The sequence below is a fragment of the Eptatretus burgeri genome, chromosome 6 (assembly GCF_056783735.1).
Source record: "Eptatretus burgeri isolate ZD-2024b chromosome 6, Ebu_testis_v1, whole genome shotgun sequence".
Classification (NCBI taxonomy): domain Eukaryota; kingdom Metazoa; phylum Chordata; class Myxini; order Myxiniformes; family Myxinidae; genus Eptatretus; species Eptatretus burgeri.
Genome location: NC_140966.1, coordinates 91,620,824 through 91,644,260, shown reverse-complemented (window position 1 = coordinate 91,644,260; position 23,437 = coordinate 91,620,824). Strand labels below are relative to the sequence as shown.

The window sequence follows — 23,437 nt, the reverse complement described above, 5'->3', positions numbered from 1 at the left end:
GACACATCGACAGCAACTCATTGGACATGGTAACCATCAAGAGCGACCAGACCAATGGTAGGTGTAACCACCCACCAAGATCTTGCCGCAGTCCAGTCTCCAAACCTCAGAGAGTGCTGCAATACTGATGTCCAAATGCTTGAGCTCAGATTATAGCAGAGACAGGTGGTCATCCTCTCTTCGGGAAAGGACATTCCAGGCACCCACCCGACGGGACCACCTCAGGTTATACCAATGAGACTGCCATCTGGTGGATGACACCTCAGCACCACCCTGACACACTCTCCTGCAATCTGACCCAGTAATGTTACCCCATGGTTTTTCTCCTATCATCAAATATTGGGGGTCCCGAAGGCCTTGCCCCAATCCCGTCATCCGGTGAGCTGCCCTGTGATGGGAAGCTGCACAAGAGGTACTCTCATAGAGTGGATTTTCAGATTTTTTTATGCTTTTGTAATGTTTTGAGAAATGAAGGGTTTTAGGGTGGCGGAGTGCAAATCCTGCCACAAACTGCCACAAAGTAACCCAACTGCAGGAGGACGTCTGCAGACACGTCTTGCTTGTGTTGTCGGATCTTCTCCGATTCTCCATATGCATATGTATTAAATGAATGGTTCAACTGGACAAGAGGAATTGAGTGTTCTTCGAGATCATAATCTCAATCTCTGGTCCACTGCTCTTCCAGTAATTCCAGTAATTGTGTTGAACAAGATCACCCACTTCGGAAGCCATGCTTATCTTTGCTTAGTCAGTCATTCCCTTCTTGGTGCTGAATCAAGCCCTTCCTTCTGAGCTTCTCTATTACCTTGCATTTGCATATCACAGAAGTCAAGCTGACAGGATTATTTATCTTTCCTTTCTTGTCGATGGATACCACTGTAGCTTGTCCCTTTACCTCAGGCTGGTACTCGTAATTCATTTACTACGGTCTACTGTTCAGGATAAAAAAAAACACAAAAAACATTTTTCATAAAAAAGCAATTACGTCTCCTCTATTGAAATTGTAGACGGGGACTGGCAAACCGGTCTGAAGAGTGGTGTACAGAAGCCTTTTAAAAAACAACAATAAATACAAGGCACAGGGAGATGAAATTCGCTGCACATGATGTGCAACATGCGCAGAGAAAAAAGGTTGTTAATTTACGTCTGGATGATGTCTCGTAAATAACGGAGATATAAGCTCACCTGACACTCGGACAAAGCTTTAGAATTTCGCATGCTCAGGATGCTGTACGTCCCAGAAGATAAAGAAAATAGGATCGTATTTGTACATGTATTGCTTTAAAATAATGCACTTCCTGCTACAAAACATTACATCTTCCAGTATCCTTGAATATTTCAAACAAAATAATTCCAACCCATCAATTTTTGATGGGCTTTGATGCTCGACTATTCATAAACCTCAACATCATGAAAATCACAGGGAAATTATTCAAGTTATGATCAAAAAGGTGGTTTTTGTTAATTACGTCACAAGCCGAAAAAAGTAGGTCAAGGCCTCAAAACAAATATTTGGTGCGCAACTTCAGTGCAGGTCCACTATTATGATGCAAGAACATCTTGGAAGGCTAAACGTTCTTTAAAATTCAGCATTAGCTAGATTGAGCGATGACAAAAAGTGTATTGAAAAAGTGTAAACACTGCCATTTGATCTGAACCGTCAAACCAGAGTGGTATGATGTAAAATAAGTGCAAATGCGACTTGCTCCTGGCTATCTAGTGATGGCAATTTTGTTCCAATCAGACAAACGTCAGTCGGGTTATCGTAAAAAAATGTTAAAATATCTATTAGATCATGATCTTAAAAATTAGATCCAGGTCAAAAAAGTCAACCCGACATAATTTCTATTTGCATTGACACAAAATTTCATTTCAAATGTCCCTGCCGGCTCAGAGATACAACTCAGAAATGGATGCAGTTGAGAAATTGAGAGTTGGGAGAGTGTAGGAAGAACAAACAAAATTGCAATAATAATTTTCTCAATGGTGGTTTAGTAATCCTTGTGGTCAAAGAAACTCTGTAGTACCATTAAAAATTTGGTCCACCAATTGCAGAAACAAACCCTCCAACAGCAATAAGCATTCCCCTATACCACAGCAGGAGGCTTAACTAGTACAGGTGTAGTGTGAAAGGTTGTGCAAATTAGTGAAGATCCTTTTCCTTACCATGATGGTGCTTGCAGTCAAAATGTACCCCGAATCATCAAGCAGATTGCAGATGTATATGTATCCTTGATGAAGCACAACAAAATGGCGGGTGCCAAGTTTGGTCTGGAGCTCGTCCTGCGATTCCTGAGGTATGCGGCTTGTACCGAACAAACAATCGAGTTGAGACATGCACATCAGAACTGATTTTGGATAAATCGCCGACCTGTCAAGGCAATTGTGGTGTGAGCAATTGAAAGACTTTTGAAGGTGAATGTCTTTCTGTACTATAATTAGCTCAATCTAAACTTGTGCTAACATATCCTTTGTATTGAGAAACAGATTGTGAAGGTTTCATCAGTCATAATTTCGAAAAAAAACAATCCAAGGCTGAATGAATAGCATTAGAAACACTCACACAAAACCGGTGCCATGTCTATGAGCCAGGCCATGACTGTTTGCTGGGGTAAGTAGACCAGCCTTGAGAGAGCGATGAAATCGAGCGAACGAAACAATCAGGTTTGTCGCACACACAAGCTGTGAACCAGGAGTAGTTGCCATGTCGCCACAAAAATTGTTGATGAGTAGAGATTCTCTCCGTTTAAGGAACATGTCCAGCCAGAAGGCTTTGGGGTAGGGAGGCGAGGTGTCCAGAGCAGTGTAGATTATTAAGACCACAATTATATTCGTAATTTCCATCAACATCTCTGCTGCAATTCACTCAAATTAACTAATGCCATTAAATTTGAAAGATATCTTTTATTTCTAACTGAGCTTTTAAATGTTATTTGAGATTGTTAAGTAACACCAATATCTTACCAGTGGGGTAGCTTGTGTGTTGGTTTTCCTTGTAGTAAGCCAAGAGTTCATCCTGCAGCAACCGACCCTCTCCACGTTCAAATGAACTACAGATTTGCTCTGTCCTCCTGTTATACACAATTAGTCAATACCGAGAAACAAACACATCAAGATAAGCAAGGTACAGTCATCCAAATTACACCTTTCTACAATGTGGGGCATGCACACATTTACACTAATCAAAGCACTGTAGTACTTCTATGATAGATGTTCATGAACATGATGACAATGCATCATCAGTAAAACAAAACGACACCATCAAGGCTTTTGCAGTGATTACTGCAGAACTAATTGTTACACGAATGGCAAAATTGTATAAATTCTCCCTTACTGCTTATTGATATTTTGCTTGCTGTTTAAAAAATGAGAAAGATTGCTATAAAATGTTTGTTTTATTTTAATACAACTCTTGGTTTATTGTGATCGGTAGAAATGTGAGATGTAACAATCAGTTTGTTTAAATAACATAATCTCATGTCCTTATGTGGAAGAACATTTAATTGACAGATAAAGCATTGTTTTATAATGAACCAACATGGATCGGCTTGCTACGCTGGCCTCTCCACAAGTCATCGCAGAGATTGACGTCACAGATTTGCTGTGTTGTCATGATGTACATAAATCATCATGCAAACATTTATTTTGTTCAAATTTATTTGTAATATTGGTGATGTCACATATATTTGAAATTTAATTAGAAAAAGGTCCAAGTGGTCTAAATGGTCAATGGTCAAAGCTGTCAAATCTATCTGTAGGATATAAGGGATCTAAATGGTGTTAAGGTCTCAGGGGTCTAAAGAGTCTTGGGGGTCTTTTTGGTCCTCAGGGACTTTTGGGTATTTGGGATATTTTGTGTCTTTTGGGTCCTTGGTGACTTTTGGGTCCTCGTGGACTTTTGGGTCATCTGGGTCTTTCAGGTCTTTAGGGACCTCAGGGCCTTAAGTATTCAGGGTCTTTGGGGTATTTTAGGTCTTTTGGGTCCTTGGTGACTTTTTGGTCTTCAGGGAATTTTGGCCCATCTGAGTCATTGGGGTCTTTTGGGTATTTTGGGTCCTCAGGGTCTTTTGGGTCCTTAGGTGTCTTAAAGGGTCTTCAACGGTCAAAGGGGTTTCATAGTCCAAATCGTCTAAACTTACAATCCAATAGTACATAATTAATAGACTATGTGCTGTCTTCAACCGATGTTCAAACAGTACATAATTATTAGACATCCAGTCACACAGCTTTTCATTTTTATATATTTAGATGTTGGCGACATGGTGACAATGTCATGTGAGGACGACTGTGGCAGGTGACACTTGGAAAAGATAAACACCGAAATATGGAGCTATCTAACGAAACAATCTGGATTGCATTTGGAACTTCTTTCAAGAAGTTGCTAAAATAACTCATTTGGTTACCCTCTGAAGAAGCCATAAACTCATGGCTCTAAAGGTGTGTTGTGAAGAGTTAAAGAGTAAAGATAACATGTTCAGTTGCAGATATATATATATATATATATATATATATATATATATATATATATATATATATATATATATATATATATATATATATATATATATATATATATATACTGTATATATAAACACAAGTTAAAAAAAACCATTTAGAAATAATTATATAAAACACAGAGGGATGAAATCTCAAAAAAACAACCAAACAAGGTAGGAATGACACCACATTACAATGCCACAACACGACACCACAATCCTCTTATGGATTACCATCACGATATCTTTTGAGATTTTACTTTTGTTGTGTTCCGTTTTATTTAATGTTTTATTTTTTTACGAGTTTCTGTTGGTTTTTTTTTCGGAGGAATATGCATAAAAGAGTTTATAAAGAAAGTAAAATGCAGGTATGCAGATCAATGAGATAATACACAGACATCAGTCCGTATGTATCACCCACTGAGCTGTCTATAACTGGAGCAAACTTGCAACATGCTCTTCTGGGGCCAAGCAGCTGCCATGTTGAAATACCCTGTCATTGCAAGAATACAAGTAGACAGGGAAAACCCAAGGAAAAACTAACATTTTTTTCCAGTCAAGCTTTTCTCAGCGGATTCATCATCCTGAACCCATACCATTTGATATTAGCTTGGGGCCACCCAGAATTTTGCCTCAAATTCAAGATGGTGGCCAAAATCCAAAATTGCCAACAAAATTACCTTTAGGAGATTTATACTGCCTCGTAGTGTTTCCTGTCAAGGTTTTTTCAGTGGTTCTGTCATCCTGAACATATATCCTTTGAGATTAGCTTGGGAGGCACCGAGGATTTGGCCTAAAATCCAAGATGGCCGCCAAAAATCAAAATGGCTGCCAAAATTAAATTAATTAGGTTTATACTGCCTTATAGTTTTTCCTGTCAAATTTTTCTCAGCAGTTCCGGCATACTGGATGTATAGCCTTTAAAATCAGCGTGAGGGCCACCCACAATTTGACCTCAAATCCAAGATAGCCACCAAAATCATCTTAATTATATTCAAACTACCTCTTCGGTTTTACTGTCAAAGTTTTCAGTGGTTCTGCCATTCCAACCCTATGTCCTTTGTTATTAGCTTGGAGGACACCCAGGATTTGGCCTCAAATGCAAGATGGCCACGAAAAACCAAAATGGCCACCAAAATTAGCTCAAAATTGAATTAATAAGGGTTCTCTTTTCCTGTTAAATTAACTTTTTGTGCTGAATATGGGGTTTATAATGGTACCGGAAATTGATTTTGGGGTCTATAATACTCAATGGAGATTTGTTATCATGTAAATATGACATTCTCACTCCAAACAGGCCACAAAATGCAAATAGAGATAATATTATCTGAATTTTCTGGTTATCCTACAGTTCAATTCACCAACAAAATGGGTGATACAAACACATAATTAAGATAGTACTGGATGTCCAGAGTTAATGTTCATTCGCTATAATCCAAGTCACTGTCCGTCTGCGAGTCAGATGAGTGGACTGCTCTCATAATGCCAGAAGAGGTAGCCGCCTGCTTTTCAATGCTGTCGCTGTCACTTCCAGTACTCTCGTCCCTCCTGTGCTGTCATCTCCTTTGTCCTCGCTATGGCTGGGTCTCATTATTCTCTTCTTCTCTGGGGGCTGGGCCATGTCTCTCATATCTTCTGTGTCTGCATCATAATTAATGTCACCTTTATGATCAGAAATGATTTGAATGCTTTGTCAAATTGATTTTGATAATATAAGGCTGTGAATTGGATTAATAAATGACAAAAAAACAAGTCTGAAACAGTAAATGAAAACCTTGCGTAGCTTTACAATAAATAAATGTATATTTACCTGGTGTTAACCTTTTTCTGCTGCTCATCACCGAAAGGCTTAGTGAGAATTGGGGGCAGGTGAACCATATTGGCCGAATACCATTTTCCATTTCTTCCCAACCTCTGTCTTTGATGGAAGGATACGCAATATCTTGTTTCAGACATTGATACCAGATGAAAGCTTGTAAATTGCTCCTCTTCAGGTGTTCATTGGTGCTACTCTCATCTGGCAAGATACTTGAACTGGATTTCACTTTCTGCTTGTTGTACATTCTGATCCTTGTTCTCACATACTCTTCCTGTTCACTTCCAGCCTACATGCAGGTTCAAAAGAAGGTTTTAGCATCGGCGATGACTTCCACTGAAGTGCGTGATGTGCCAAGTTGCGAGAGTTGGAACTTTCCCAGTTTCTTCATCTTCTTCAGTGGTTTTACTTTTCCAACACCAAATGGAAAAGAGGTTGTATCACACCCTGTAATGCTGTGATAGGCAGGAAGTGCTTGACACATTTCATCACCAAATCAGTCATTTAGAGCGTTGACGCTAACATACCTCTCATGGTCAATCTTCATCATCCAGTCTTGTAATGGTTTAATGACAGAATCAGCATAGGTCAGGAGAAAAAAGACATCTGTATCTGTCGCCCTGACAATTACAGGATCTGTTGACTTGGATGCATGGAGGATGAGTCTGGTATCAGCTTCATGGTGGTTGCAGGAGTCAAGCATCTAGATTTTGAATTGTGTTATTAACCAGGTATTATCTTCCTCTGTCACAGTACAGTTAGTGGAACTTTCAGCTTGGATCTCACCGCATTGGTCTTGTAGTAATCGACAAGAAATCTAATCAGTTCTGTCTTATTTTCTGAGTTTTTCAGAAACGAGTCCCAATCTTTCCCTTTAGGCATGTCCTGTTCAGAGCTTGTGATGTGAGTTCTTCTTCCAGGTGTGCCATGGCGATGTTGAGTGAGCTCCTTCGTTGTGGCTGTACTGTATGAATCAAATATGATTCCCAGTTTCTGTGGTTTGGAGTCACTTACTGGCAAGCAAAATTTCAACAGGGCTGCTGCATATTTTCCCCAAGTTTGCTGAGCAGGAACAGATTTCACAGCAGCCATTCCATCAATAAGCCAATTTCCTTCATGTGGCAGGTTCTCACAGACTGATTCAGACTTTTCTATGAGGTAGTTCCTCAATAGAAGTCAGGTTCGATTTTGTCAGGTCAGGTTCGATTTGTGACCTGCTACAGGTACCATGTAAACCTGTACTAACCTGTTCCATGGTCGGGTTGTCGGCGACTAAACCGTCTCCCCCACCAGGTTTTCTGTTGAGGAGGGTGTTTGGATATGGACACCCAGCAGGATTAAAAACAAAACCTGTCAAAGGGCGGAGGAGCTCCTTGTGAGCCAACGGCCATCCATATCTAGTGCCCAACTGTGTCGGCGGACGTCCTCCTGCAGTTGGGTCACTTCTTATTAGGAGGTTGGTGGCAGGATTTGCACTCCGGCCACCGTAAAACCCTTCATTCCGCAAAACGCAAAAACGCAAAAAAATCTGAAAACCCACTCCGTGGGAGTACCTCCTGTGCAGCTTCCCTTCGCAGGGCAGCTCACCGGATGATGGGATTGGGGCAAAGCCTTCGGGACCCCCAATCTTTGATAGGAGGGAAACCACGGGGTAACATCCCTGGGTCAGATTGCGGGAGAGTGTGTCGGAGTGGTGCTGAGGTGTCGTCCACCAGACGGCGGTCTCCTTGGGTTAACCTGAGGTGGTCCCTTCGCGTGGGTGCCTGGAATGTCCTATCCCTAAGAGAGGATGATCACCTGTCTCTGTTATCATCTGAGCTCAAGCGTTTGGACATCGGGATTGCAGCTCTCTCTCTGAGGTTCGGAGACCGGATTGCGGCGAGATAATGGTGGGTGGTTACACCTACTATTGGTCTGGTCGCTCTGATGGTTACCATACCCAAGGAGTTGCTGTTTCTGTGTCCAATAAGCTGACCCCAATGATAATTGAGGTAACACCAGTCAACGAGCGTATTATGAGATTTAGGATTTGTCACTCCTTATGTGTCATTTCCCTGGTCTCTGTTTATGCTCCGATTGAGGCGAGTGATCTCACCGTGAAGGATGCATTCTACGCTACACTCGAGTCTGGTTGATCAGTGCCCCAGGCGAGATACACTTCTAGTCTTGGGGGATTTCAATGCATCGACTGGAACTGATAGGGACGGTTATGAGGTGTGTGTTGGTCCCCATGGGTCAGGAACTATGAACCAGAATGGCACTAAGTTCCTTGACTTTGCAAGAAGTCATGGACTTAGGGTGGCTGGTTCATGGTTTCAGCGCCCACAAGCTCATCGCTAGACTTGGTATTCCAACGCTGGCGGTGTGGCAAAGGAGATTGACCATGTCCTCATTGACGGTCGTTTGAGGATGATCCAGAACTGCAGGGTCTACCGGAGTGCTCAGTTCCTCAATACTGACCACAGGCTTGTTGTAGCAACTCTAAAGCTGCACCTTAAATCCTGGAGAATGGTACCATCCCAGCTGAGGCTCGATGTTGCCAAGCTCAGGGATGAGAGAGTAGCTGAGGAGTTTGCGAACAGGCTGAGTGGACACTTGGGGGGTCTGGGTGCTTTGGGGGGTCCTGAAGAGTTGTGGAGCGCCTTTAAGACCACCGTCCTTGATGTTGCTGGTGGATGCCTTGGAGCTCACCGCAGGGCAAAGAAGAATTTTGTCTCTCAAGGGACACTGGATACCATTGACCAGAGTCGCAGGGCCAGGCTGAATGGCAGAGCTGAGCTGTTCAGGGAGCTGAGGCGTAAAACTGTACGTGCACTGAGGGTGGACAAGGAGGCCTATGTGCGAGGAATCTGTGAGGGGGTAGAGCATCACCTGTGGACAGGTGATTCTTGTCCCGCTTACAGGGGAATTCGCACATTACGTTCATCCAAGCCCATCCCTCGGAGCACTACAGTTCGAGCAGAGAGTGGGAGGCTCTTGACAGAGGAGTCTGAAGTGAAGGCCCGCTGGGCCGGTTACTTTGAGCGGTTGTACCAGGCTGATCCCCCAACTGTCGAGTTGGATGTCAAGGGTGTTACAATCCCTGTTGCTGACCCTCGAATCAACTGTGGTCCACCTACGCTTGTGGAAACACAGGCTGCGGTGAACCAGTTGAAACCAGGGATCTGTGGCATCCATGCCGAAATTCTCAAGGCTGGTGGAAATGCTGCACTCGTGTCGTTGCATGCAGTTTTGTGCTCTGCCTGGAACACAGGCATCATCCCAACTGACTGGAAGAGGGGCCTTGTTGTCCCTCTCTGGGAAGGGAAGGGTGATCGCCAAGACTGCAACAACTACCGAGGGGTGACGCTGCTCTCAGTGCCGGGCAAGGTCTTTGCTCGGATAATTCTCGATAGGGTTCGCCACCATCTGCTTGAGCACCAGCGTCCAGAGCAGTCAGGCTTTACACCAAAGAGGTCAACGATTGACCGTATCCTTGCACTTCGTGTCCTCACCGAACGCAGACGAGAGTTTCGGCAGGGGCTGCTTGCAGCCTATGTTGATCTCTGTATAGCGTTCGATTCAGTGAATTGGGATGTCTTCTGGAGGATTCTTGGTCTTTGTGGGGTGCCACCAAAACTGATCGATCTGATGTCTGAACTCTACTCTGGTACTGAGAGTGCTGCGAAGTGTGGTGGTACCATCTCTGACTTATTTCCAGTTGTTACTGGAGTTCGTCAGGGATGTGTACTTGCCCCCACACTTTTCAGCACTTGCATGGACTGGATTCTAGGGAGGATGTCGGAGAGCTCAAGTTGCGGTGCGTCATTTGGGAATGTCAAGATCTCGGACCTTGACTTTGCAGATGATGCAGTCATCTTTGCGGAGACTTTAGACATCCTCTTGGGGGCCCTCGAGGTGCTGAATGAGGAGTCGGAGCCGTTGGGATTACGGGTTTCTTGGGTCAAAACTAAGATCCAGGCTTTCGGTGACATCTTGGATGCTGCTGGCCTGTCTGTGTCTGTTTGTGGTGAGGATGTTGAGGTCGTGGAAAGATTCACTTACCTTGGCAGTGATATTCATGTCTCTGCTGGCTGCGAGTCAGAGGTCAATAGACGTCTGGGTCGGGCCTGGGGAGTCATGGATTCACTGGATCATGGGGTGTCGCGCTGCCGGTACCTTTGCGGGAGGACAAAAGTCCGAGTCTTCAGGTCCTTGGTACTTCCAGTCTTGCTCTATGGGTGCGAGACTTGGACTCTGACCAAGGATCTGAGACGGAGACTTAATTCCTTTGGTACCAGGTCTCTTCGGAGAATCCTTGGCTATCGCTGGTCAGATTTTGTGTCCAACGAGCGGTTGCTGAGAGAGACTCGGATGAGATTTGTTACCTGCATAGTCCGTGAGCATCAGTTGCGGCTGTATGGACATGTGGCTCGTTTTCCTGACTCTGATCCTGCTCACCAGATTCTCTCAGCGAGGGAGTCTCATGAGTGGAGGAGGCCAGTGGGTCGACCACGTGCCTCATGGTTGCAACAGGTTGACCATCATCTCAAGGAGATGGGGATGGGCCTGGCATCTGCCTGGGGGATGGCCAGACGGAGGCCCCTGGATTACCGGCGGAAAGTGGACGCAGCGACGTGCTGTTCTGGCACATGCTCCCATACCTGACCTGACCTGTTCCTCAATGCTGCTTTTGAACCTTGTCTCAAATCTCTCTCTGGTATGGCTGGAGCTAGTGGGACAGTAGTTAAGGGATATGAATGTGCCTCTTCTGGAGATGTTGCTTTGCCTTCCAATAAACCGAAAGCCTGTCTGCCTTTTCAGGATATTAACAACTTTTGGTTCTTTCTTGGCCTTCTCCATCCCGGTTTTGATCTTGAGCTTGGTAATCTTGTCGAAGAAATTGACTCGTTCTTCCCCACTGGCTTTGAGTCTCAAGTCAACAAATTCTTTATATTTCTGTTCTCCAGCTTCTGCAGATGACATCATTCCTCTTACAACATCACAACCGATTTCCACACCAGTCTTCATATGATGAGCGGGACCTTTCAGGAATGGGTCGAAGTATTTGTCAAGCTGAAGTACTATATTATGAACCATATTTTCATGGTGTATTCAGGCCGCTATTGTGGTCTCCTTGTGGGCTGAGGAGGTGATGATATTTAGCCTTTCCTGCAGTGTTGCTCTGATCTTAGCCATGATATGAATGGTCTTGACGAATGTGTCTGTTGTGCTCTCATTGGTACTATATCCGCCTTGCATTGGACCACCTTTGACCTTCACTTCTCAGTTGATTGTGATCTCAGTTATCAAATTCCCATGGATTGTAGAGAAGGGCTCACAAGACAATGGCACACCATCCGGAAATTTCTCCCTCCCCCAGGTCCCATAATTATTGCACAGCCCCTAAACCCTGCTTTCCGAGAACGGAACATTCTGGGGGACAAATAAGATGAAATGTCAATTTTAAGATAGTTTTGTTGGTCATTTTGGTTTTTTGTGGCCATCTTGCATTTGAGGCCAAATCCTGGATGTCCTCCAGGCTAATAACAAAGGACATAGGTTGGGAATAGCGGAACTACTAAGAAAACTTTGACAGGAAAATCGAAGTGGTCGTTTGAATATAATTAAGATGATTTTGATGGCCATTTTGGTGGCTATCTTGGATTTGAGGTCAAATTCTGGGTGGCCCTCAAGCTAATTTTAAAGGCTATAGGTCCAGTATGCCGGAACTGCTGAGAAAATTTTGACAGGAAATACTATAAGGCAGTATAAACCTAATTAATTTAATTTTGGCAGCCATTTCGATTTTTGGCGGCCATCTTGGATTTTAGGCCAAATCCTCGGTGGTTCCCAAGCTACTCTCAAAGGATATATGTTCAGGATGACAACCACTGAAAAAACCTTGACAGGAAACACTACGAGGCAGTATAAATCTCCTGAAGGTAATTTTGGCAGCAATTTTGGATTTTGACCGCCATCTTAAATTTGTGGCAAAATTCTGGGTGGCCCTCAAGCTAATATCAAATGGTATGGGTTCAGGATGATGAATCCACTGAGAAAACCTTGAATGGAAAAAATGTTAGTTTGTCCTTGGGTTTGCCCTGTCTAAAGGGGTACAGGCATAGCTGAGTGTGATAAGTGCTGGACTTCATCAGGCTCTGTTGATGGATTGAATCACATTTGTGACCACATTTCCACTTTGGCTTGTTTTCCTTCGGAGCCTTGTAATAGAACAATGAAGACAAAACTGAGAGTCTATTTTAGGAAGTCAGAAGTGTCAAAAAGTAAGTTGAGTTGGTTTCAGTGAGACCAAGTGAATTTAAGATCTTCATTAAAATGGAATAAAAAGGGGGGGGGGGTATTGAGGGGTTGCTATTGTTGAAGCAATAATGTTCCTCACAGACAGTCCACAACAATATTCCATACAGACAGAATCCACAACGATGTTCCTTGCAGACAGTCCATAACTATGTTCCTTACAGACATAGACCATAACTGCATTCCTTGCAGACATAGACCATAACTGTGTTCCTTCCAGACAGAGTCCATAATTATATTCCTTACACCAAAATATGGAGCTGTCTAAACAATCTGCATTGCATTTGGAGCATCTTTCAAGAAGTGGCTAAAATAACTCATTTGGTTACAGACATGTTCCTTACAGACATAGTCCATAACTATGTTCCTTACAGACATAGTCCATAACTATGTTCCTTACAGAAACAGTCCGTAACTATGTTCTTTCCAAGCAGGGTCCATAACTATGTTCCTTCCAGACCTAGTCCAAAACTATGTTCCTTATAGACAGGGTCCATAAATATGTTCCTTAGAGAGAGACACCATAACTATGTTCCTTAGAGACATAGTCCATAACTATTTTCCTTCGACATATTCCATTACTATGTTCCTCACAGAGAGAGACTATAACTGTTCCTTACATAGATAGACAATAACTGCGTTCCTCTCAGACTGAGTCCATAACTATGTTGCTTTCAGACATAGTCCATAATTATATTCCTTACAGACATTCCATAACTATGTTCCTTGCAGACATAGTCCATAGCCATGTTCGTTACAGACAGTCCATAACTATGTTCCTTACAGAGAGAGACCATAACTATGTTCCTTCCAGATATAGTCAATAACAATGTTCCTTAGAGATAGAGTCCAGAACAATGTTTCTCACAGACAAAGCCTTGAAACAAAACAACAAAACACAAACATACACATGGCTCAATGTCACTGTGAATCACTTTACTGGTGATTATATCAACACACATTAAAAGATAAATTAAACACATCAGTATAAACATAAACCGAATCAGCAACTGATCAGGCAACTTATATGAAATTGGAATTTCCCTTCCGAAAGCCAAACGATAATAAAATAATAATAGTACCATCGTTAACCATTTCAAAATCTTATTTAATATAAAATTAATTTCCCTTTCCTTGTGATGAGTGATGCTTTTGACAGTTAATTCAAAGTTAATTTAACACTTGATAAGGCTCAAACTCAGAACCCAAGCATCCCAAGCCAACCACCCGAACTACTCAGCTGACACCAGGTGTTTCCATGTTATTAAATCGTTTTAATATTTGTTTCAGTTGATTTGGGGGAAGGTTTGGATATGCATTGCATTTGAAATGGTTCTGTCCACTGTCTACACCACCCCCCCCCCCCCCAAGATCATGGTGTGCTTTGGTTGGGTCCACATTTACGTTTGATTTCTCCTCCTAATCAAGTGATTAATTTCTCTTCTGGTTCCGGTTTTTCAGGTGATGGCTTATTCTCTCCAAGGGACTCTGCCGACTTTCTCAAAGACAAGCTTCCCATCCTTGGTTTTTCACGTTTTGACTTTATTTTGTTGCCTCCATGTTTACTGTGTTTTCCTCGTTCGGTTTTGTTTCAAAAGTTTTGCTATATGGGATGTTTTTATCGGTCTTGTCATATCAGGTTTCCCTGAGGCCTACCCGTCTTCCTGCCGATGTGCATGATCATGTTTATTTGTATTTTCTCGTTATTACCGTGAGTTTTTGTTTTCACCACTTTCCCTCCACCCTCCTTATATTGCCCCAAACTATACCCTCTGTTTCATATCTTAAAATATAAAAATACAACAAAAAAACTTTTTCCCTTCTCACTTTATACCCCACGTAACTATGTGACTTCTTGTACCGACTCATCGTCTTCATTCTCCACCCTCTTCCCTGCCAATCCCACTCTAATATTGAAGGTTTTCACCACACTTCATCACCTTTTCTTCAAACTTTTCCTTCACTCTTCCCCCATCTTCCCTAATCTTAAATATATATATATATATATATATATATATATATATATATATATATATATATATATATATATATATATATATATATATATATATATATATCTTCTTCTTCTTTCGGCTGCTCCCGTTCGGGGTTGCCACAGCGGATCATCCGTATAATCCGCATAGTGATTTGGCACATGTTTTACGCCGGATGCCCTTCCTGACGCAACCCTGGTCGCCTCTTACGACACAGGGATATGGTACACCTATTTTAACCGGGGTATACACCGGCCCAGTATACTGGTACTCATTTCGCCGACCTCAGAAGGATGACAGGCTGAGTCAACCCCCTGGTGTATTAATTCAGTGGCCCAACGGGGCTTGAACTCAGGACCTCTTGAATCCCAAGCCGCTGCCCTGACCACTGCGCCAACACCAGGCTATATATATATATATATATATATATATATATATATATATATATATATATATATATATATATATATATATATATACATACATATATACATATATATATATACATATATACATACATACATACATACATACATACATACATACATACATACATACATACATATATATATATATATATATATATATATATATATATATATATATATATATATATATATATATATAAACAAACTGACTCTTAGAATGCTTCAACTTTCCTTCTTCGCAATCTTGTGTTCAATGCATAATTTCTTTCATCCCGTGTCTAAAAATTCCATCTGCAACAATGCTTCCTTTCTCCACTCTGACTATTCTTTTGCACTCCATCCATATTTCAATGGAGTTAAACGAATCTCTGACCTACAAATTTTAATTATCCCATTTTGCAAAACTTGTTTGTCTTCCATTATGAATCGTTCGTTTTTCTTTTTCCAACTTCAGTGCAAATTCATCCCACCTCCTTAAATCTACCACCTCCTAACTCCTTCCATGTTATAACCCTCTCCTTACTCCTCCCATCTTGCCCCTCAATCTCAGTATCTCTCCACTGTCCCTGCCTTACTAACAGTACCCCCTCTGATATCCCAAACTGCATGGTTTTCAAATGTCTCACTCTCATTCAGCACACTCCACAATATCTCAAACACACTCTCTCTCTTTCCTCTAATCATATCTCCCCCTCTTCCTACCCCCACAAATATTGTTCCTCCCCCTGCCCACTCCCACATCTGCCATAACCCCATCCCCACCCCTCCCTTCTCCCTCCTCCTCCATGACCGTGCTTGCTCTCATCATCTACCCTCCCTCTCAAAGCAACCTTCACACTCTTCCCCCTCCATGCTTCCCTCTCACATTTCTAAAAAACTCCCCCCTCACCCTTCTCCCTCAATTTTCCACCCACACCCTTCTCCCTCATTTCTCTCTCTCCCCCTTCTTTCCCAAATGTCCCCTAACTCCTCCCCTTCAAATCCCCCGAATTGATCCTCCCCACTCTCCCTTCTCAATGCTGCCTCCCGCTCTTCCCACTCCCTCAATTTTTCTTCCTCCCCCCCCCACCTGATCCTATCTCCACAATACCTCCATCCAGTCTCATCTTTCCTCTCCCCACCCTTCCCTTCTTCCTCCTCCCCCATGGTCATACCTGCTTTCATCATCTCCGCTCTCCCTCAAAGCTACCCTCTCACCATCCCTCGCAAATCAGCCACCTCCTCCCTCTTCAATGCAAACTTTTCTTTCTTCCCCCTTAAAGCTTCCCCCACACATTTCTCAAAAGCTCCCCTCACACCTCTCTTCCTCAATTCTTCTCCCTCACCCATCCCTTTCAAATCCCGCCCCTCACGACCCCTTCTCAAAGCTGCTCTCCTTCACATTTACAATGCTGCCTCCTTCCCCCAACCTCTCTCATCCAGCTCATTCCTCCACCTCCTCCAATCTCCCACTTTCCTTTTCCCTCTCTCTTATTGCTCCCCATTGTTACTTATTCCTTCACCACCTGGCCCTTTGTCCTCCTCTCCATCTGACCCTCTCCCCTAGCTCTTCTACAATCTGTCATCAACTGTCAACAACCCTCATGACCTCCCCTCTCCTCCCTCACACTACCCTTCCCTCCCCTACACCAAAAGCCTCCTCCCCTCCCTCTTCCTTAACAGTGTGGACCTCAAACACCTGAGACCTTCACTCTAACCTGACTAATCTCTCCATACAATTTGCCACTGACAAACCAGACATAATCTGCGAAACAGAAACTTTCCTTCTCCCTGGTTACTCCCTCTCTGACGTCAGGTATGAAAGACCTGAGCCCCATTCTGGTGGTGGAGTTGCTGTCTTCATGAAAACTGTATTCCTCACTCTCCATGCACTGTCCTCACTCCTCCACACCCCCAGGAATAACTCTGGCTATGGCTTCCCCTCCACTCCCTCCTCTTGTTTATCTGTGTGTTGTACCGTCGACCAAACAGTGATGACTCCATTTACATCTCGCTTGCCGAAAACATGAACCAAGTTCTATCCACTCATTCAAACTCTCTCTTGCTCATATGCAGTGACTTCAATTGCCATCATTCCAGTTGGCTGGGTGTGGGCACCTCTCTCACCTGCAATGGAACTTCAGCCAAGGACTTCTGCAACTCATTGGGACTGACTCATTCAGTCAACTTCCTGAGCCTGGTGTTGGCTTAGTCGTTAGGGTGGTGGCTTGGCTTCCTCGGGTCCTGAGTTCAAGCCCCTTTGGCCGCTGCATTAATACACCAGGGGGTTGACTCAGCCTGGCATCCTTCCGAAGTTGGCAAAATGAGTACCAGTGTGCACTGGTTGAGGGGCACTGAATCAGTGACACAGTCATGCTTCCAAGAAATGATAGCTACCCCCGCAGCTGAGCTGCCATACGCAAGAAGAAGAAGAAGAAGGAGAAGAAGAAGACGTCAACTTCCGGACCCGGATCTCAATCAACAGCACTTCATTTTTCTGGATTTGATTTTCACAAATTTCTCAGAAAATGTCTGCTATTATTCTCTGCTTCAATCAGTTCATCTGACCATATGCTTATGAAAGCGGTCATCTCTCTGGCTGTTCTTAGAGTACCACCTCAGTGCCGACGAGTCTGACACTTCACTCAGGCCAACTGGCAGTGTCTTCAAGCAGCCATAAAACATCTCGACTGGTCTCCCATTTCTACTTTCTCCGACATCAATTCATCCTGGGAATTTTTTTCAAAGAAACTTGATCTCTCTCATGCACAGATTTATCCCATTCCCTCTTCAGTTGTCATACCCTTCCTCCGTCACATGGTACATTGATGCTTGTGATGAGGCTGTTGTCCTGAGACAACTTGCCTTTGCCTCATGGAAGGCAAATTCAATTGAAGGCAATCTCAGTTCTTTCCACAAAGCTCGGAACAAGTGTGTGTCTACCTGAGGAGAGCCAGAAAACATCTTGCTGATCTCAAGTCTGAACTCTCAAACCTGTCTCACTCCTCCAATCCCTGTTGGCATCCAGTTAAGTACGTTTCTGGTGTATGTTCCCCATCAATCCCTTCCCTTACCTCAAATGGCTGCACAGCTGACGGTATGTGAAAAGGCTGAATGCCTAAACTCTGTGTTTGCTTCTAAATCTTGTGTCCAAAACCCATCTCTTTCTGCAGCCACCTTACCAAGTCACACCCAGCTGTTCCAGGACTCTGTGGCCTTTTCTCCTGACAAGGTGGAGAGCTTGCTGTCAAACTTCAACTCAGATTCTGCAGTTTTTCCAGATGGCATCAGCCCTTGTGTTCTAAAAACTTTCTCTGCTGCTCTTTTTTTTTTTTTTTTTTTTTTTTTTTTTTTTTTGTATACCTTGGTCGAGGCTCGTATGAGAGCTAACACACAACTCACAGCAAGGAGGCATGAGACAAGAGGGGCGGGAGTGGAAGGGACAAAACATTGGGGAACAGACACAGGTGAACTGTGGAAGGGAGAGGGATGGGGATGGGACGGGGAACATGGCGAGGGGAAGATGGACATTAAAGGGACTTTCAGGAAGGAAAGCAGGAGAATTGAAGGAAGTGGGCTTGGGTGGATTATCGGGGGTAGAAAAGATCGAGGATTTGGATGGGGGAAGATAAGAGGTGGTGGTGAACAGCTGTTTTGAAAGCCTGAAGGGAAGAATGGGAAAGAATAGAGTGAGGAAGTTTATTCCAAAGGCGGGAAAAAAGAGGAATGAAAGAGTGAAGATGAGCAGTGATTCGTGATTTTGGTAGTTTTACCAGAAGGGGGTTGTTGGCGGACCTTGAGCGCCCTGTGGAAATGTGGTTGGGACAAATCGCAGAGAGAGCAGGGGCGGCAAGGCTGGAGAGGAGTCGGTAGAAGACAGAAAGACCACCGACCAACCTGCGGTGATTGAGTGAGAGGCCCAAAGACTCAGCTTCATTGCGGGAGATGCCAATGATCTTAAAAGCCCTGGTTTCGACAGCGTGAAGTCGAGAAAGGTGGGAGGCAGGAGCACCAGCCCAGAGGGGAGAGCAGTACTCCATCAGGCTACGGACAAAAGCTTTGTAAGTGGTCAGGAGCTCAAGAGGGCCGAGGAAGGACTTTGCACGACGGAGGATTCCCAGTCGGCGACTGGCTTTTGAGGCAAGGTTGGAAATGTGACTTTCCCAGGAAAGGTCATGGCAGATCGTGAGACCCAGAAGCTTGAAAGAAAAGACTTCTTCCAGAGGATTGTTGAGAAAGTGGATGGGGGGTTTTGTAAACGGTCCTTTCGAAGAGACATAGTGAGAGTGTGAGATTTGTCTGGATTGAAAGACATGTTCCACGTGTTGGACCAGTTTGTGATTTTATCCAGATCTGCAGTGAGCGAAGAAGCTGCTGCTTGCCGGTCTGAGGGATGACAGATGGTACGGCAGAGGGTTGAGTCATCGGCAAAGAGAAATAGAGGATTTTCCAGAGAGTCCGAGAGATCATTGATGAAAACCAGAAAAAGAACAGGGCCCAGAACGCTACCTTGAGGAACTCCAGCCTGCACAGGAAGAGGGGATGAAAGAACTCCATTTAGGGCCACACGTTGACTGCGACAGGAGAGGAAGTCTGCGAGCCATGAGTGGAGATGGCCTTGAATACCATGGGCAGAGAGTTTGGTGAGTAGGGCAGGGTGCCAGACTGTGTCAAAAGCACGTGATATGTCCAGGGATACGGCTCGGATTTCCTGTCTGGCATTGAGGACCTCCATCCATTGATGGGAGAGCAGTAGCAGCATATCTAGGGTAGAGTGACCTGGTCTGAAACCAAATTGATGATTGGAAATCAAGCCATTGGAGAAGAGGAAGGATTTCATGTCTGAAGCGATGATGGATTCCATAACCTTGCTGATGATTGGGAGAAGGCTGATTGGTCTATAGTTACAGGGATCTGTTTTTGCACCTTTTTATGCAGGGCAGTGATGTTAGCAGATTTCCAAGCAGATGGCAGATGACCTTGGGAAAATGAGAGGGTGAATAGAACAGAGAGAGGGTGAGCAAGAGCAGAAGAGCAGGCTTTGAGGACACGTGGGCTGATGCCGTCTGGACCGGTTGCAGAATCTGACTCGAGGTTTGAAAGCAAGCTCTCCACCTTGTCAGGAGAAAAGGATACAGAGTCCAGGGACAGTTGGGTGCGACTGGGTAAAGTGGGTAGAGATAGTGATGGGTTTGGGACACAAGATTTAGCTGCAAACACCGAGTTTAGACATTCAGCTTTATCACGTGTGGAATCAGCAGTGCGGCCATTTGAGGTAAGGGAGGGGATGGAGGGGGAACATACACCAGAAACAGATTTGATTAAACGCCACCAGGATTTTGAGGAGGGAGAGAGGTTTGAGAGTTCAGACTTGAGATGAGAAAGATGTTGTTTTCTGGCTCTCCTGAGGGTAGATACACACTTGTTCCGAGCTTTGTGGAAAGAACTGAGATTGCCCTCAGTTGGGTTTGCTTTCCATGAGGCAAAGGCAAGTTGTTTCAGGACAACTGCCTCGCCACAAGCTTCAGTAAACCAAGGGCGGGAGGAAGGGTAAGACAACTGAACACGAGAGGGGATAAATCTGTGCATGAGGGAGAGCAAGTTTCTTTGAAAGAATTCCCAGGATGAGTTGATGTTTGAGAAAGTAGTGATAGGAGACCAGTCTGTAAGTTTGATCACCCTCACCCTCACTCTGTTCTATTCACGCTCATTTACTCAAGGTCTTCTGCCATCTGCTTGGAAATCAGCAAACATGACCACTCTGCATAAAAGGTGCAAAAACAGATCCCTGCAACTACAGACCAATCAGACTGCACCCAATCATCAGCAAGATCATGGAATCCATCATCTCTTCTGACATCAAATCCTTCCTCTTTTCCAATGGCTTGAATTCTGATCATCGATTTGGATTTCGACCAGGTCACGCAACCCTGGACATGCTACTTCTCCTTTCCCAACAATGGATGGAGGTGGTAAATGCCAAACATCAGATCAGAATCATCTCCCAAAACATATCGTGAACTTTCAATATTGTCTGATATCCCACACTTTTGACCAAATTATCTTCTTGTGGTATCCAAGGCAATCTCAAGTCATGGCTTGTGGACTTCCTCCTGCCACAGTCAACGCATGGCTCTTAATGGAATTCTCTCATCTCCTCTTCCCATCCAGGCTGGAGATCCTCGAGGAAGTGTTCTTGGCCCTGTGCTTTTTCTGGTTTTCATCAATGATCTCTGACTCTCTGAAAAATCCTCTTTATCTCTTTGCTAATGACTCCACCATCTACCGTACCATCTGTCATCACTCTGATCAGCAGGCAGCAGCCTCTTCACTCTCTGCCGACCTGGATAAAATCACAAGCTGGTCAAACACTTGGAATACGTCTTTCAATCCTGACAAATCTCACACCCTCACCATCCATCCATCCATCCATTGGGACCACGCTCTGTGCAGAGTGTTGGTGCTGCCTCAGCAGTCTCCTTGGCTATCTCCTTGGCTTGGCACAATCCTGGACGGGTCGCCACTCCTACACAGTATACCAGCATGCTGGCACTCATTTTGCCGAGCTCGGAAGGATGACAGGCTGAGTCAACCCCACCTGGTATTACTTCTACAGCTGAGCAGGATTTGAACTCAGGACCCTCGGATCCTAAGCCCGCCACCCTAACTATTAAGCCAACACCAGGCGTAGTTTCACATGTCTCTCCAAAAAGACCATCTGGAACCCCTGCATTTACTCTCTCAACAATTCCCTTGAAGTCCTTCCATTCAAGCTTTTTGGTCTAACTATCTGCCACTGTCTTTCCTGGGAAAGCCACATCTCCAAACTGGCCTCCAAAGCCAGTCGCTGACTGGGCATTCATCCATCCATTGAGGCCATACTCTGTGCAGAGCGTTGGTGCTGCCTAAGCAGTCTCCTTGGCTATTGGACACAATCCTGGATGGGTCACCACTCCGACACAGTATACCAGCATTCTGGCACTCATTTTTGCCGACCTCGGAAGGATGACAGGCAGAGTCAACCCCACCTGGTATTAATTCAACATCTGAATGGAATTTGAACTCAAGATCCTTGGATCCCAAGCTCACCACCCGAACTCAGCATCCTCCATCATGCAACATCCTTCCTTGGTACACCTGAGCTTCCAACCATTTACAAAGCTTTCATCCATAGTGTGATGGAGTACTGCTCCCCCCTCTGTGGTGGTGCTCCTGCCTCATACCCACCTCGAATTTATGCTGTGGAAACCAAACCTTTTTTAAGATCAATGGTATCTCCCGAGATGAAGCTGAGTCTTTGGGTCTCTCACTCTCTCAACAGAGGCAGTTCGGTGGTCTTTCTGTCTTCCACTGTCTCCTCTATGGCCTTGCCCCCCTCCCCCCACTCTGTTGGTGATCTGTCCCCCCTCCCCCTATATTTCCTCAGGGCACTCAAGGTCCTCCAAAAACCCCCTTCTGTTGAAACTGCCAAAATCAAGAATCACTGCTCACCTTCACTCTTTCATTCCTCTTTTTTTCCCACATCTGGAATAAATTCCCACATTCTCTTCAATCCCACTCATCCCTCCAGGTCTTCGAAACAGCTGTTCACCACCATCTCATTTTCCCCCTCCAAAATCTTCATCTTTACTACCCCTGTTCATCGACCCAAAACCCACCTCCAAATTCCCTGTTTTCCTTCTAGTACAGCGGATAAGCACAATAATTGTGCGTTTTACTTTTATGAGAAAAGCATGAATTTTCCACATAGTTAGGGAATACCATAAGGTTTATTTTCAGATGTGGAGGGAAGTCAGATTTGACCTCTGAGGACTGTGAGAGGTCAAATCCAAGATGGCCACCAGTCCACCGGGTCTAATGTTCAAACGTGTTTAATTTTGGAACTAAACAGTGTAAAAAAACATTTAAGGTGTTATTCACAACTAAGTTTGGAATGGCCATTCATTTGGTGTTACTTTTGAGATTGCCAGGAGCCAAGGAAATGCATTTCGATAAAGGTCAAGGTCAAATTACATTAAAAACTTTTGGACATTCTTTTGGTAAAGACAATGGATTGGACCTGTGCAATATAGCGAAACTTCGCTTCCATTTTAACCCTATAGGGATAATAATACAAAAAAATTAACAGAATAGTCCCATGCTGCTCGTCTATTTAATACTTTATTAATAGCAATGATGATGATGGTAATGGTAGTGATAAAAATCTAACAGCCTCCAGAACAGAAGCACAGTGCAGTGCACTTGAGCGCAGCTTTGGCACACTTGCACCGTCCAGTGCATCATTTCTCACAGCGACAGCGGATCAATTCACGGCACAATTTTGATGCTTCGGGGAGAGTGGTCCAAAGTGGCTGCCACCCAGTTGCTTCCTTTGTCCAGCCCCAGTCAGATGGCTCTGGCATCTCTGGATCCAGGACCAATGCC

At 44.1% G+C, this 23,437-nt stretch overlaps 1 protein-coding gene and 1 pseudogene across 5 annotated transcripts in view; both read right to left on the bottom strand.

Annotated features, from left to right (window-relative positions):
* Window positions 1–23,437, bottom strand: part of LOC147025324 (protein FAM200C-like) — a 102,063-nt gene that overhangs the window by 29,825 nt on the left and 48,801 nt on the right. For all 5 annotated transcript variants that reach the window (XM_085886208.1, XM_085886206.1, XM_085886203.1 and 2 more), the window contains exons 5-7: window positions 2,965–3,071; window positions 2,564–2,771; window positions 2,167–2,371 (exon numbers count right to left, since the gene is read on the bottom strand). In XM_085886208.1, the coding sequence (XP_085742334.1) occupies window positions 2,167–2,371; window positions 2,564–2,771; window positions 2,965–3,071 (520 nt within the window). The remainder of the gene's footprint in view (window positions 1–2,166; window positions 2,372–2,563; window positions 2,772–2,964; window positions 3,072–23,437) is intronic.
* On the bottom strand, window positions 5,974–11,553 carry LOC147025325 (uncharacterized; annotated as a pseudogene).